At 33.1% G+C, this 15,216-nt stretch overlaps 1 protein-coding gene across 2 annotated transcripts in view; it reads right to left on the reverse strand.

The window, feature by feature from the left end:
• Nucleotides 1–2,474: 2,474 nt before the first annotated feature.
• The window catches only part of LOC148616050 (uncharacterized), a 28,274-nt gene continuing 15,532 nt past the window's right edge, over nucleotides 2,475–15,216 (reverse strand). For both annotated transcript variants that reach the window (XM_088582692.1, XM_088582694.1), the window contains 9 exons: nucleotides 14,646–14,793; nucleotides 12,445–12,636; nucleotides 12,028–12,136; nucleotides 10,027–10,100; nucleotides 9,227–9,420; nucleotides 8,031–8,114; nucleotides 5,956–6,037; nucleotides 5,456–5,571; nucleotides 2,475–3,068 (listed from right to left, as the gene is read on the reverse strand). In XM_088582692.1, the coding sequence (XP_088438818.1) occupies nucleotides 2,930–3,068; nucleotides 5,456–5,571; nucleotides 5,956–6,037; nucleotides 8,031–8,114; nucleotides 9,227–9,420; nucleotides 10,027–10,100; nucleotides 12,028–12,136; nucleotides 12,445–12,636; nucleotides 14,646–14,793 (1,138 nt within the window). In that variant the 3' untranslated portion in view covers nucleotides 2,475–2,929. The remainder of the gene's footprint in view (nucleotides 3,069–5,455; nucleotides 5,572–5,955; nucleotides 6,038–8,030; nucleotides 8,115–9,226; nucleotides 9,421–10,026; nucleotides 10,101–12,027; nucleotides 12,137–12,444; nucleotides 12,637–14,645; nucleotides 14,794–15,216) is intronic.

The following is a 15,216-nucleotide window of genomic DNA, read 5'->3' on the forward strand; positions in this document are numbered from 1 at the left end:
CAATAACATAGGTCCGCTGCCTATTTCTGACAAATGCGATTAATTGAAAAATAAGATATTTCTGTAATGTCAATGATATGCAATGGCTTCCGTTTTTGAACTCATTCGAAAGAATAATCAAGGGAACCAATATTCTGGCGGAAATCAAAAGAATGTAATCAAGGGACAAAGACAGACATGGAAAGCATGAAAAACCACAACAAAAAACATAAAGCAACCAACTTCCAAAGTAACTGAAGTAAATGAGCAACTCGGACTCCACTAAAAGCTGGGAGTATGGACCAGGTGCACCGGTAGGGTAAGCGTCCTCTGCTTTTCTAGAAACACCCGCCGAGTAACTTATGAAAAGTCAAGTCCGAAAATGTTTTTGAAGGAAATCCGTATATAAGCACAGAGTTAAAACGCGTAACATTATTGAATGCTAAGGTGATAATCGGCAATCATCAAAGCAATATAAACGAAACTTAATTAGCTCACATTTTTATTTAAAATATGATATTATAAACATTCAAGCACCTTATGTCAACATTTCTTTCAAGGTTTTAATGTATCAATTTGTATTTATTCATTGAAAGAGTAATCAAGGGAACCAATAAAATTAATCCGGGGACCATACGGGGAACAAAAGAATGTAATCCGGAGACCATACGGAGAAAACAGACACATATAACAAAGAACGTAAAATAACCAAAATAACACGTACAATCTAACAAAAACAATTTAGCAACTCGGAATCCACTAAAAGCTGGGAGCACTGACCATGAGTACCGGAAGGATACGTTTCCTCTGCTTTTCTAGAAACATCCGCCGTCAAGGTCGGAGTAAAGGAAAGAGGAAAGGAAAACTGTGACACGTTGAAAAAATCGGTTTTCATGGTGCAGATGGTGCAAATGGATACAAATTAACGATCCACAAATAGCAACACAACCCTGTTCCGAAATCATGTTTGTAAGTCTAGCATGGTACAAAATCTGCGTAGTTGTGGCAAGCTCTTGCATTATGTATGAGAAGTTATATGATAACTCAATACGCATGTGCTGAAGGGATGTTGCCACAGATGAAAGGAAAGTTAACAATACAGAATGAAAAGTCATCGCAATTATCGTATAATTTGGACCATAGTTTTCTTTTATCATCGATCTCTAAGTGTAGGTAATGACTTCACTGTGTCTGTGGTATTCTTTATCTAAAAGTCTTTGGGGAAAACATGATGTACAAAATACTCAAAGCCGCAAATTTATATACAAATTTGCATCGAATGAATATGACGTCCGGGAAGCAAATAAAGAAAACTTTTAAAAATCATGAATCTGCACCATGAAAACTGATTTATTATCAACAGGTCATAGTTTTCCTTTCCTCATTTGTCTACCCTGGACTTTTTATTAGCAACTCGGCGGGTGCGTCTAGAAAAACAGAGGACGCTTACTCTACCGGTGCACCTGGTCCATGCTCCCAGTTTTTAGTTGAGTCCGAGTTGCTCATTTGCTTTTGTTACTTTGTATGTATGATTTTAGTTACTTTATGTTCTTTGTTGTGTATATCTGTTTTCCATGTCTGGTATTTGTCCCTGGATTACATTCTTTTGATCACCGCTATAACCTTGGTTCCTTTGATTACTCTTTTAAATTCATATTCCATTCCATGTCTGCTAGCATTAGATAACGGTGTCATATTGATTAATAACTGATTTTATCGTTATTTAATATGATTATAGCCTTTGCCTATGAGGGACAGAGTTTACATTTAATTAAACTGACAAAGCACCGTTATTTTATTTTATCGCTAATGTCTCGACCAACTACGATATTCGAGATTTTCATATTACACTTCCGCGTAAAGGTGTAATACCACTATTTCGGAAAACCGTCCTTGAACATACAAGAAAGTAGTTCGTAATGACACGAAGTAGTCCCAAAATTGCACCCTATCATTCTCCTTGGTTAGTAGAGGTACACAAACTTGGTGTCATCTGAAAGCTAAATGAATCAGCAATACTCTAAAACTTCATTTTCTTTATTCAGTGTAGGGTAAAACAATTCTGAACAAAAACTCTAGGCCCCTTCATATGGCTAAATTTCAAAACAAAAATAGTGATTTCTGCACCTGTCTATTTTCAATTTACCGTTCTTTCTTAGAAGGAACATAAGAGACGTTGATATTTTTATGAGAGTTAAAGTAAAGGGTGACCATCATAATGATACCCCTCTAGCACCATCAGTACTAATGTAAAAACATTTCTGAGCCTTATAAAAAGCTGAATTGAACATAGAAAGTAATGGAGACCAGAGATAGTGGTATGACACATAAAAAGTTCAATTACATCATTATGGCATACGCCACTTCTTAAATACGTCACTTCCGACCGAAATATTTTGCGCAATTCAGGTTTTGACAAGGACCTACATATAGGTTGTCCCTGACAGTATTTTTTTTCATTATTATTGTACTGCTAACAAAATAAGACAAGTGTATTCATATAAAAATTCTTTATCGAAAATAAAAATCATATAAAATATAAAAATCAAAGTGCATTCATAACACAATATATTGTATGTATATAATGTTACGGTTTCTAGTATTATATTGAAAATTAATACACGGAGTTATAAAAAGAAACATTTCAAAAACGTACAAATATTTTTCTGATGTTTTTCAAAACTTTAAAAGGATATAAACAAATAAGTAATAAAGACACTGTATAGCACCATAGTTTTGCCGCTAAGTTTTTTGTTAAATATTACATATTCAGTAAGTAGCATGCGGTAGTCTGACTCTTTGCTCTTTAATTACATTCTAATGTACCATATTAATACAGACCACAAAGAATATAATAGTTATTGAACGTCGAAGTATCTGCGTTTTTCTCGTTTTCATTTTGATCATTACATCAAGTTCCATCCTTTATCATCAGGGGTTCAAGAAGGCTTTAGAAAAAAGGTTTGTAACACACCCTCTCAACTCGAGCTGATGTTTTTATAGCCGTGTAGACCGCCATGAACAATGCTGGAAAAGTGGTCAGAAAATATTTACACGGTTCATCAATGATATCCCTGGCCGTCTGGGACCTACAGCAAAAAAAGAAAACGTAACATGTGACAAATTCATGCTTTTGCTTATCTTGAATCGGATAAGTATTCATTGAGAAACTTAGACAGATTTTTGTCCAACCAAAAGGACAAGGAACACATGTGTACGAAAAGAAAAGTTAGAAAAAAAACTTACACTTGTTCGGAAATAGTGAACTAAAAAATGGGAAGTTTTCTACATTGCTCTACATTAGATATAACGTAGAGAGAAGCCCTATAACTTGTTGAAGTTCAGATTTCCTTGACTTCATTTCAAACTCGATGTAAAATCTATTTTTTATAATAATTATTTTGTAACAAGCCTTCTGATCGGTCGATTCTCATAGTAACATAGCTTATTATGACGTTACGCATGCTTTATTTTGGCTGTGTTGAAAAAAAACACACTTATCTTAACTATAAATGACTATTGTAAACAATCAAAACTGTGACATATGTGAAAGCCGTAAAAACGCCAAAATTCCGCATGTCAGGTGTAACAGACTGTATGTCTAAAAAACTAAAATATTGAATTGCGCTCCAGCAGGGGATAGAATTTGCCAAATTTTGCATGGAAGAATAACTTCATAAGTTCTTTTTGAGACAATCATCGAAATTGCGTTTATTTTAGGCAAAAAATGTTCAATACAAAAATAAAAGTGTTTGTAAATGGTCAGATTTCTAAAAGTGTTCACTAATCAAACTCTAATATTGAAGTAAGTTATTATTTACACAATATTCTTTTCCGATTTATATTTCCTGTAAATGTACATACTTTCAGCAATTCTACGTCGGCATTTGATATAATTTTCAGTACAAACAAAAACGTTGCGGCTTTTTGAAAATGTCTAAAGAAATGTCTGAAGTCAATATTTTCCGCGTTCGTTGAGAAAATTGCACACTCCAACGGAATTCTACAATCAAATGGCAATTTCTTCTACGAAATAATGATACTTTGTAATTGTACATGCACTTAGGAATTCACATATTTCATTTTTCGTGATTTAAACCGTTTTAAACTGATAAAATTCGAACAAAATAAATGCCTAGCGATTTGTCAAATTGTCACTTTTTGAACGTTTCGAACATTTTCCGTCGATCAGGAAATGGGGGAATAAAATGGAAATATTTTCCGCTTTAGATAACAAGAAACAGACACTAAATTTCGTCCCTGCAATTACTAGTATAGAACGTGCAACTGAAAGAGAAAAAAATCGAAATCGATGGTATAATTATATCTTTGTCTTATTAATAAACGAATAAATAAATAAACCGAAAAAGGATTTGAACAAATTCTCAGTTTAGACACAAGGAATTTGATCCGAGAGGAATGACTGAAACACAACATAGAGTTTAACATAGACAGAACTTAAAAAAGTAAAGAAAAGCAGAATGCTAATTGAATAAAAGTAGAAATTAGTCATACTTTTTTTCATGTCGGAAAGCAAATGAGCAAATGAAATGAAAATCTTCATCAATGAGCGGCTATGAAAGTCCATATTTCTGATAAATAGACAATTCTTTCAATCGCAATACATGTACTTAGTTGTGAAAGGTCCATATTCTGCTGTTTGTACATGTAACATAAAACTACACCTGTATATCAAAATGCACATTTTAACTTATCTTAGATAAAAGTTACAATGTTCCCTCTCAAGACAAACAGAGTGCATATAAGTTGCGGTTGCATTCCACGCTGCGCTGCACATGCATGTGCAAAATTAAAATACCGGTAGTACTGAATCAATTTAATTATTCTTTTCGATTTTTTAAAGAAATATTTAAGATGTTTCAATCATACAATTATTTATATTTCACTATACTTTACACGTGTTTCAATAAGCAAGCAAGCAAGAAACGAAAGGTGTTGCCAAACGTCGAATTCCGACGTTACCGCATATGATGCAATGGCGTGCGTCTATATATAAATAAATTTGGCACTGTGACATCATCCATGTCGATTTGTCCTCAGTCCAGATTAAAAAAAATAAATATCGTTTTGTTCATTCTGGACTTGAATTGATTATAGAATTTTTAAAAATAAATATGAATGGTGGTTTTAACAATTGACCTACTTGAACTTGCATGACCAATTTTGGAACAATTTTTTTTCATGAACCGCTTCGAAACCTATTAAGCGTAAAATGTCCCGAAGTTGGTTATATTCCATAACTTAAATAATTTAAAAAAAACAAATAAATATGATGCTAATTTTTATCTACTTCTCGGTTGAGCTTTTCAGCGTTAGTGTAAGCTAGTGATGTATTGCACCACAAGAGATAAGTGTCTAATATAATATTCACAGAGCATGACATACAAGGAAGAATCAAAGTCCGCAAGGTAAAACACAAGTACTAGATATAAATAGACTGAATGATATTACTTACAATTTGTCGAAGTGTAAACAGCAATTGTAAACAAATAAAACTAGTTCAACCAGTGTGTTCTTGTACTGGCGAAAGGATCTCATTTCTTTCAGAATTAGCTGATCTACATGGGATGTCTGCAACGTCAATCATGGATATTTTTAATACCGATGTCTTATATATATTCCTTTTATCAGATATTTGTTATCAAAACAAACAATAGCTCACTTCATGCATGTATCTGTTAAATTTACTGTAAAGCCACTTGTATATGTCAATTCAGAATAAAAGTGGATCACGGTATAAAGAAATATAAATGATTTTTTGTAATCCTTTATTTGTGCAAGTCTTTTAACGTTTTAATCATAGCTGATTCCAAATACAATTTCTGCGTCGAAATTTTCACGTCAGATAAATGCCATACTGAGAAAAAAAAAGCATCGCAGTAATTATATACAATGCATTTTGCTAATAAATAATCTGAATTAATCAGTTTAAGATTAATAGAAAAGATTACCTACCCATTCTGAAAACATAGAGTTTTTACCGGTACTGTTGATTATATCAATCATAGTTCCACCAGTCCCGCCGGTGGTAGAAGTCCTGCAATATAGTTTTGTGTATGTTTTTTTAGGGGGCGACATAAACTCTATATTTAGATAAACAGAAGAAACTCTCGCAATGACCATATAATAATGTCCCATAGTTTAACAAAGTCGAATAAAATGAGTACTTTGTTTGAACAAGAAAACAATGTTCTGTCTGAAACAATTCGGTCAAAGCCATTAAAAAAGGGTTGTCTTCAATTTATTTTAAATTTGACGACTCCATACGATCCGATATTACAATTGAAGAAACTTATAGTTCCCTTGTTATAAATGACTTGTGAATTTTATGTTTAATCATACGTGTAGCGAAGCAGTTGGAAACAATGTTGTTTGCTATTCAAATATAACAAACAAGATTGCCGTATATGTTCCAGAACAATTGAACGGTTCAAAGGGTCATCGACGTCATTTATTGAACTAATGGAACACTGCTAAGAACCGATGTTCGTTGTGCACAGGTTTGAAAAATAATTAATAAACAAGGAAAACATCTGCTTTCCTGATTTTACAAGGTGTATGCTATATAAAAAAAACATTGAAACGAACAGTGCGCCTATGGCTAAACATTGACTTTTCAGTTTTAGATATCGAGACTGCTCCCTTCATTTCCTTCTGAAGCACAATTTATGGTATTTCATACTAAAATGTCACGATAACATCTATTATTTTCTTCTTAGTGACTGCTAATTTTCATCTTATCCTTGTTGAAGACTGGAGATCGGAAACATGAAATCCATAAAAATCCTAGAATCTAGACAGATGCAATCACTGAAGAGTTCGAAAAAGACATGGGAAAAAAGTGTCAGTCTCAATTTTAAAATAACGAACGACGCTTCCGAAAAGTTTAAAAATTGTAAAGTTTCTCGAAATGTAGCAATAAAATATGTCTCCTAGTACGGTATTTTTGTTGGGACTGTGCTTTTGGTTGATCAAGATTCAAAAGTCTTGTTCAGATCGTTTATTTAAAAAAAAACTGACACTTGAAGCACCCGGGACCAGTTTCAAAAAAAAATATCAGTTGTGAATTTCCTCAATCCTGAGCTTTTTTCAATCTTAAATTTCAACTGATCTGATTTGTCGAAATTTGAGTTGTGGAAAGACTTGAGGAAAATCTCAATTCGAGATTGTTTTATGAAACCGGACACAGGACTTTTGAAAACATCTTTATATTTCGATAGGAGAAGTTGTAGGTGCTGGTCTACCCTATTTGACGCGTGCAAAAGATTTAAAATGTTAAGCTTTAAACGACAAAAATATATGTTAAAGCAATTCGTGAGTTACAACTACAGCGTTGCGAAGTTACAACATAAAAGTTATGTGCTTTTTGAAAAGTGAATACATGTATATTAAACGGAAACAAGGATATTTGAGTTAATGTCGGGAGATTAAGAGCATATTAACCAGATGAAAATGACATGCAATCATTTATCAAACTTACAGTCACCAACAACAATGAATTATCTCGAGGATTTAGTATATTGCAGCAAGATTCATGAATATATTTTGGAACAAAACTAAACTAACGACGATATTTATGAAATAGGAAGATATTTCAATGTCATATAAAGTGGCATGGACAGTTATATATATGTTTGTTTGTGGTCTTAATTTTTTTTATTTCTTACTCATTGGCGACAACTGAGATCCTTTTCACAAAAAATCGCAAGTGTAAAATTAGTCGTTAGTTATGACGTCATAGAAAATCAAAGTATTGTGACGTCATAACTTACGACTAGTTTTACTCTTATGATTTTTTTGTGAAAAGGACCACTGCTTTTTTGTCTGTTATTTTCTAATGAAACAACTTCATCCTACTAAACAAACGTACGTCCTGATACGGATTATGATGTGTAAATGATCTATAAAAAACACCGGGTATATTGGAATGACTGGACCAAAAATATTTAAAAGTAGGATACCTTTGTATTTGCCTAAAAAAAAGAATCTACAATCAACAGATGTGTGACTTTAACCTACTGTGTTCTTACCCTGACTTCATATCTCGGAGAACATCAGAACCAGCAATCAGCACAAACCTCAGACGCTTTTCATTGGCCCAGAAGTATGGATGTCTGGAAATAGTTATGCCGTTAATAAATGTAATTCATTATAAAACACACAAAGAATAACCAAAGATGTGATAAACTCGTTTTATTCGATTTCGATCGCTTGCCGTGGGAAGACGCTCTTATTTTCATTACTTATATCGAGGAAGCTAGTTGATATCTTTCAAAATGAAAGAAATGCCGTTTTATGACATAAGCGCAATGAAGATAATATTGAGCCCGAAGTTAAATATGTATTCTTAGGAAAAAATCTAATACAAGTCTACTGACTCGTCACCTTTTTATGTTAACTACATGTACTTAATTGGTAGCACTATAAGCTCCTGAAAAAAAACTTTTACCTTAAGATTAAATTTTAATTAAATTTAAAATTATAATCTTAAGTTATACGTATGCGGGTGGGGGTTTTAAGGTCAAGGTTCAGAAAGCCGTCTGTCCATAGATTTTATATAATTTTGTCTGTACTTAGAGCTTGCAATTCGACACAACACTCCAGGGTTTAATGGAGAAATACGACTTTCATTTCCAGGAATAACAAAAACATATAGAAATCACTGGAAATAATCATGACTTTCTCTTGGATCAGGTTATTTTAATCAATTATGAGTTCAGGTTTGCTTGAAATCCTCACCTTGGGTGTCTGAGTAATCTCAACCGGTGTTACATTCTTAATTTTTTACTAAAGAGACAAGGATATTTTCACTGTATGAGATTTATTTTTCTCCTATATTTAATCCATTTTCAAGTGAGATTATCTCTTCTCACAAAAAGTTCCTAGATTTCCCTATCTCACCCACGGATTGAGACAGGAAATGTGCATTTTCCAATAAAAATGTACATTCAAAATTTACCAATTACAACAATACCAATTATTTATATTGCAAACTTCGATATAATGTACACGTGTTTCAAGGAGTAATCTCTTATACATGATTGAAAATACTTTTGAAATAGTAATTTTTTCGAGAATAACTTTTTTTTAACTATTAAAAAGGCTGGTGAATAACCTTTTTAACTATTAAAAAGGCTGGTGTATAAGATTTCTAATGAATTTATTTGAAGAATACGTAACTGACATTGTAATCGTGTTTTAAGGGGGCGTTGAGGTATTTGCTTACTTCAGCACTTGTTCCATGACTGGTCTTGACGATGGCGGCATAACCAACATTTCGTTTATTAAACCATTTACTTCGTCATTGATAAAAGTGGTTTTAGGCCAGTTTTGCTGCAGGCTGACTTGGATCTCAAGGTTGATTTCACCGTATGGGTGATTCCCTCCTGACAGAATGTAATGAAGGATCATTCCGGCAACCTGTCCATGTACAAATGAGGACGTTTTACAGTATTTTTTTCTTCTTTTTTTTTTTTTTTTTTTTTTTGATAATTTCCTAATTATACATAGAAATTTAAGACTTTACAATGATGATAAATGAAAAAATTGTACAATTTACATTGTATAAAATGCATTAAGATGTAAAATGAGTAAGGTTGCTTGACGGAACTCTTCGAGCCATTTATGCACACAAAAAGTGAAAAGGTTTTGGATTGTTCTGCCCGACCTCGCACTCGTACTCAATATACTTCATTAATGTTTGAAAAAAATTGTTTATTATATGTGAAGTCTACTTCAGGCTACTGGAATTTAAACGGGATAAAGTGGCTCTGCAATGTGTAAACAGTTGAAATTACATTGTCGTTCAAATGACAAAAAATTGCAGGGTTACTGAAATATTATTCCTTATACAATTACAAAACAGTAACTAGTCTAGGATGTAAAATCGTTTAAAAGTTTGGTTTTAACCCTACGCCGTAAAGTAAAATCATTGCACGAGAAAAAAAACATGTTTTTTTTTCAAATGCTAGTACTATTCGATGGTTAGGGGTAATTACGTGCAATTTACGTTCTTGTTGACATTACCTGAATGTCGGATTTCATGGAATAAGGCTCGGATTCTGTTATAACTTCTGTGGGTGTCCAACACCCCCTGTCGTCTACATGGAAATAATAATAATGAGCATTTGCAGTAAATTTTATTGTGTTAAAATAAATATACTATCATCATATGGATAACAATTTCTCATATTCATAGTTGTATTGTAAAACATAGCTTAAAATCCTCTTGTTCTTAATTTCTTGATTACTTACATTTGGTTGTGGTGATACCAGATAAAATATACATGTATAATCTATTTATGCATATTCGAAAACCACACATTTGGTCGTTTTATCTACTTTTTGAACGGCTAGATATTTGCGATATCCCACAATGGAAAGTGTGAAACTACCAAGTGATATGAAAAATACCCCGTTGCGATTGGTTTTTGTGTGATTGTGTATCATTTTCTGTAAAACGGATTTGGTCGAAAGCGACATTTTGATGTTGCAAACGTTGTTCCACCGACACCTTTGGTGACGCCTTATAGATGGACGATCGCTAGAATTTACGCCATGACAGATCCCGAATGACAATAAGCCAAAATATTCCAAAGGAGTCATATATAAAATGGTTTTATAACTCTTGAAAATTGAATATCGAAAAAATATCAACTCGCTTTTTTCATTTTCAACATCATAACAAATTCGCACATGCCCATTTGTCGTGAAGTTGAAATTAAATAAGTAGAGATGATAGCTTGTGTTATTCAACATTCACTAATTATGAAACCTCTATATATATATCACATCATTGGGCAATGTGATATGAACTTAAAATATGAAATATTTGTCGTTGTGATTGGTTGGTTTGTGATTGTGATGAATAGTCGATAAAATCTTATTTGTCGAAAGCAACGTTGTAAGGTAACCTGGGTAATATTTTCGTTCCACAAGATTCTCTAAAATATAACCCCGGGTTACCAGTGACGTATTCTGTCTTTAGATTGGCTGAGCGAATTTTACGTTATTTTACTTACTTTTATACGTTCTGATATTTAAATATAAAGAAAAATACCTTTTTATTTTTTTTTCAAACTACTTGTATCTTCTTTCGATATGAATGCACAATTTTAAAGTTAATTTAGATAACCTAGTCTTTGTTTTTACGTTATATCATAAGCGGCAATTTACTCATATATTATGCATATCCGTCGCCAGTGACCTCAGTTTATGTTTTTAGCGATCCTAGGGTCGCTTTTGGTATTGACCAGGGAACCAGATTACGTTCTTTCCCCGTAACAACTGGTGACGTCATAGACGGACTATCGTCAAATTTTCCGCAATGGCAAATTCAGAATGTCAAGCGGAAAAATATTCTAAAAGAATCATAGGGAAAAAGACTTTTTAACTCATGAAAGTTGAATATAGCAAATATCAGCTCGCATTATTAAATTTCTACATTATAGCAAACTCACCAATTAAAAGACATGTGCTAGTTGATATTTTACCATATTCAGCTTTCAGTCGTTATGGATAGTTGATATTTTACCATATTCAGCTTTCAGTCGTTATGGAACTTATAATTATATATTAATTACTTTCATAAATTCTGGATGAAAAATGTGATGGTACAAAACGGATTGAAAAGATGGACAAGCGGGCGTTATGGAATTTTCTCCCATTCTAAGCCGGTGATTAAAAATGCACGTCACTTACTGGGCGCGGATTAAATTTCTTCGGAGTTTTCCCGTCATTTACTTTCGGAGTTTTCTACAGTTTTCATGGGAAACATAGATTTCCCTCCAATGCTCTCGCGGATTACAAGATTTCTCCACTCTCGATAGTTAAATTTTAGATTCAACCCACACGCTGAAGCTCGTGGTTGAAATATAAAATTTAATTATCTCGAGCGGAGAAAGTTTTAAGCTCGAGACTGAAAGAGAAATTATGTGTAACCCTTCTATCATTATTTTAAGTAATGGTGTACCTACAAAAATTGAAAAAAAGAAATATTGGAAAATACCGAAAAAAGTTCTTGCTTACGTTCAATAACTTTTAAACCAAGAAATTTCCCTTTTGTTGAATCTGGCTTAACAAAGCTATACTCGCTCAGAAGCAGTTTACCCTCTACATCCACAAATATATTGGAAGGCTGAAATGTAAAGACAGAGTCTAATGGTAGGTAAATGCAAATGTTCTTCTAAAAATAAAGTTTTTTTAATTATTCTATTCCTCGTTTTAATTAGATTGTCGTTCATAAAGTTCAGGGGAGAAAATTGGAAATATAAACTGTAATGGAAACAATAATGTTTTTCTAATAAATCATCAGCTTATGTGGGAAAAATTCGGAAATAATTTAAACCAATTACATGTGGTAGTATCTCTTTTGAATATAATATAATGCCCTAGGAAATATTGAAGGTTCTGAAGCGTTTGATCTTGGTATGACCATACACCTACCATCATATTTCCGTGATGCCAGCCCAGTGCATCGTGCAGTGAGGAAAGACCTTTCAAAAACTGCCATGCTAGTTTGTTGACGACCATGGGATCAGCACATCTGTCAGATTTTAGTTTTGAAAGGTATTCACTCAGTGTATATTCGGGTAGGTCCATCGCGACAAAACATCGACCATTTTCAAAGGCAAATGTCTATAAATAACAACAAACAGAGGATTAAAAAATTAATTAATTAAATTATATTTTAATTAATTATAATTAATTATATTTTATATTTAATAGAAGCAGGCTTGAAAGGTGAGAAACAATACTTACTGTTAATATTTTGTTATCAACTACAATGTATAAACAATTCAAGAGCTATGGTGATGAGTTCATCTGTGCTGTATACATTGTAAAAATCATTATATAGATAGCAGCATAGACCTGTAACTAATTAAAGGTATCTGATAGCAGTGATTTACCGAATGTTCCCCATATAAAATTTCGACAATTCACACTGTGAATGAATTCGATAATTTCAGTCTCGCACTTTCTCCCGCCAAAAGATCATCACACGAGTATCAATCCGCCGTACACAAAATTTAAAATTTATGTTGAAAATACAACGAATAACGGAGGAAATCTATATAAATAAATAGGGTTATCATTTGATTATCGTGAATAACAAAATATGATCACTCGTTCCAAGAAGTACTGTGTGCACAAATTCCTTACACTGGTTAAATCTAGGCGTTTTTCGGCACTCGTGATCATATTTTGGTAATTCACTCTTTTCAACTAAATTAATCATTAAAAAAACGTGATAATTTATTTACTATTTATCCCATGATTCATTATTATCAGGCGCGTAGCTGAGGCCAAATTGAAGTGTAGGCAAAATTACGGCAGGGGGCCCGAGGGCCGCTTAAGGCCCCCAGCAGGTCCAGGGGGGCGAAGCCCCCCCCCCCTTTTCCCCCGAAGCTCCGCGGAGATAGCGTTTTAGAGCATCAATTATGCCTCTCCTGGATGAATTTTATCTTAAAAAAAAATGGCAAAATTAAGTGCAGGCAAAAGCTTTTTTGCCTAACGGCAGCTACGCGCCTGATTATTCTAAAACCATTGTTAGTGATTTGTGTCGTTAGGTTGAAAAAAGTAAAATTTTCCAAAAAGGAAAAAGCAATCAAAAGAAACGGAAATGGAATCATTGTTATAACAATACTGTCATTGTCACGATGGTGCCAAAGCCAATAACAACCAAAATTTAATAAACGGAAATCTGAACGCATTCTTAAATAGAACATTACAACAACAACAAAGAAAAAAAAACAACAAAGAACAGGAAAACAGGGTGAAACTGGAATCATCTGATCTTTTAAATGCGCTTTTTCATATTAATGGTTAAGAGTGATTTAAAGAAACACGCTGATATAAATCATTTCATAACTAAAGCTAAGACGTAAAATATTACTAAGTAATAGGAATGATGCAAGATAAATCAATTTAAAACTTCGCTGTTGTGATGTTCGGAAATTACGTCGAACAACTTGATAAGCAACCACATCAACATAACAGTCTGATGTAGAAAAAAGAAATGAAAAAATGACACGTCTGAAACTGCCCGAAACAAGAGAAGAACTGACCTGTAAACCAACACCATGTTACATAATGAGTAAACCCGAACAGTAAAAAAAGTGATCCAAGCATGGCACATTCTTGATAATTTGATATTTCTTATCGTCAGACACCGAGCAACATATTATTACGAAACAAGAAATTATCTATCACATTATGAATAACTGTATGGTCTTGTCCACTTGTTTAATCGAAACTTTTAAAAGTATTCCTGAATGATTATCTGTGTGGTAGAAGAAAAAAAAATGAACGCTGCTGCAAAAACTTGTACGAATGAGTTATAAGGCGTCCCACATGTTTGTAGCTGCTGAAACTGGCAAAAAGAATATTGTTTTAACGTTAACGATAAATAGTTTCAATTAATATACAATTTAAAATTGCCTCTACAATAAGACAACACTTGTATGAAAATGCTTGATAGTTTTAATCCTTAACTGGACAAAAGTCTACTTTTGGGGTATTTTCTCAAACATTTTGACAATAATGAGTTCCATATTTTACAGACTGTGGAATTAAAAAAATATTAAAGCAAGATTACAAATTAATATATGCCTCCTCGTTGTTACTTCCAATCCTATGCATCTTACCCTATATCTAATTAAAAAGTACTGCGATGTCCTAGGGGAGATGATGTTCCTCAAAATATCAGTGTTGACAGAGCGGCATGTTACATCCAACATGTGTACCAAGACCTCCGACCCGTCTGTTAGAAAACCAAGGATGGCATTGGTGTCTCTGAAATTAATATGAGGATGATTTAGTTTCAGAACATGTATTTTCCATAAGATCTTTCTAAACAGGCTGTACATTTGACGAGTATCGATGAAACATTACTAAAAATAAACATGTTTTTCAGCACTGCAATCGATTGTGTCAGATTTCCTTACGTTGCCGACTAAACTACATTTCTTCTTTTATTACAGATATAAATATTTTTTTTTTTTCCTTAATACTCGGGTCCATAGAGGGCTATAATTAGGTTTACTCTTCGTTCCTTAGCACAGATGCCAATATGAACATAAAGTAAATCGTAAAACATAAAAAGTAAAACTCAATATTCCGATAAAGCACTGCATTGACACCTAACTATTTTTTTAATATCTTACATTGCTTTGTTTAGTTAGCAAAGACATTTAGAAAAAGCAAGTAATAAAAATA

The sequence above is a fragment of the Perna viridis genome, chromosome 5 (genome assembly GCF_037379345.1).
Source record: "Perna viridis isolate PV_CMFRI_1.1 ecotype Kerala chromosome 5, ASM3737934v1, whole genome shotgun sequence".
NCBI lineage: Eukaryota > Metazoa > Mollusca > Bivalvia > Mytilida > Mytilidae > Perna > Perna viridis.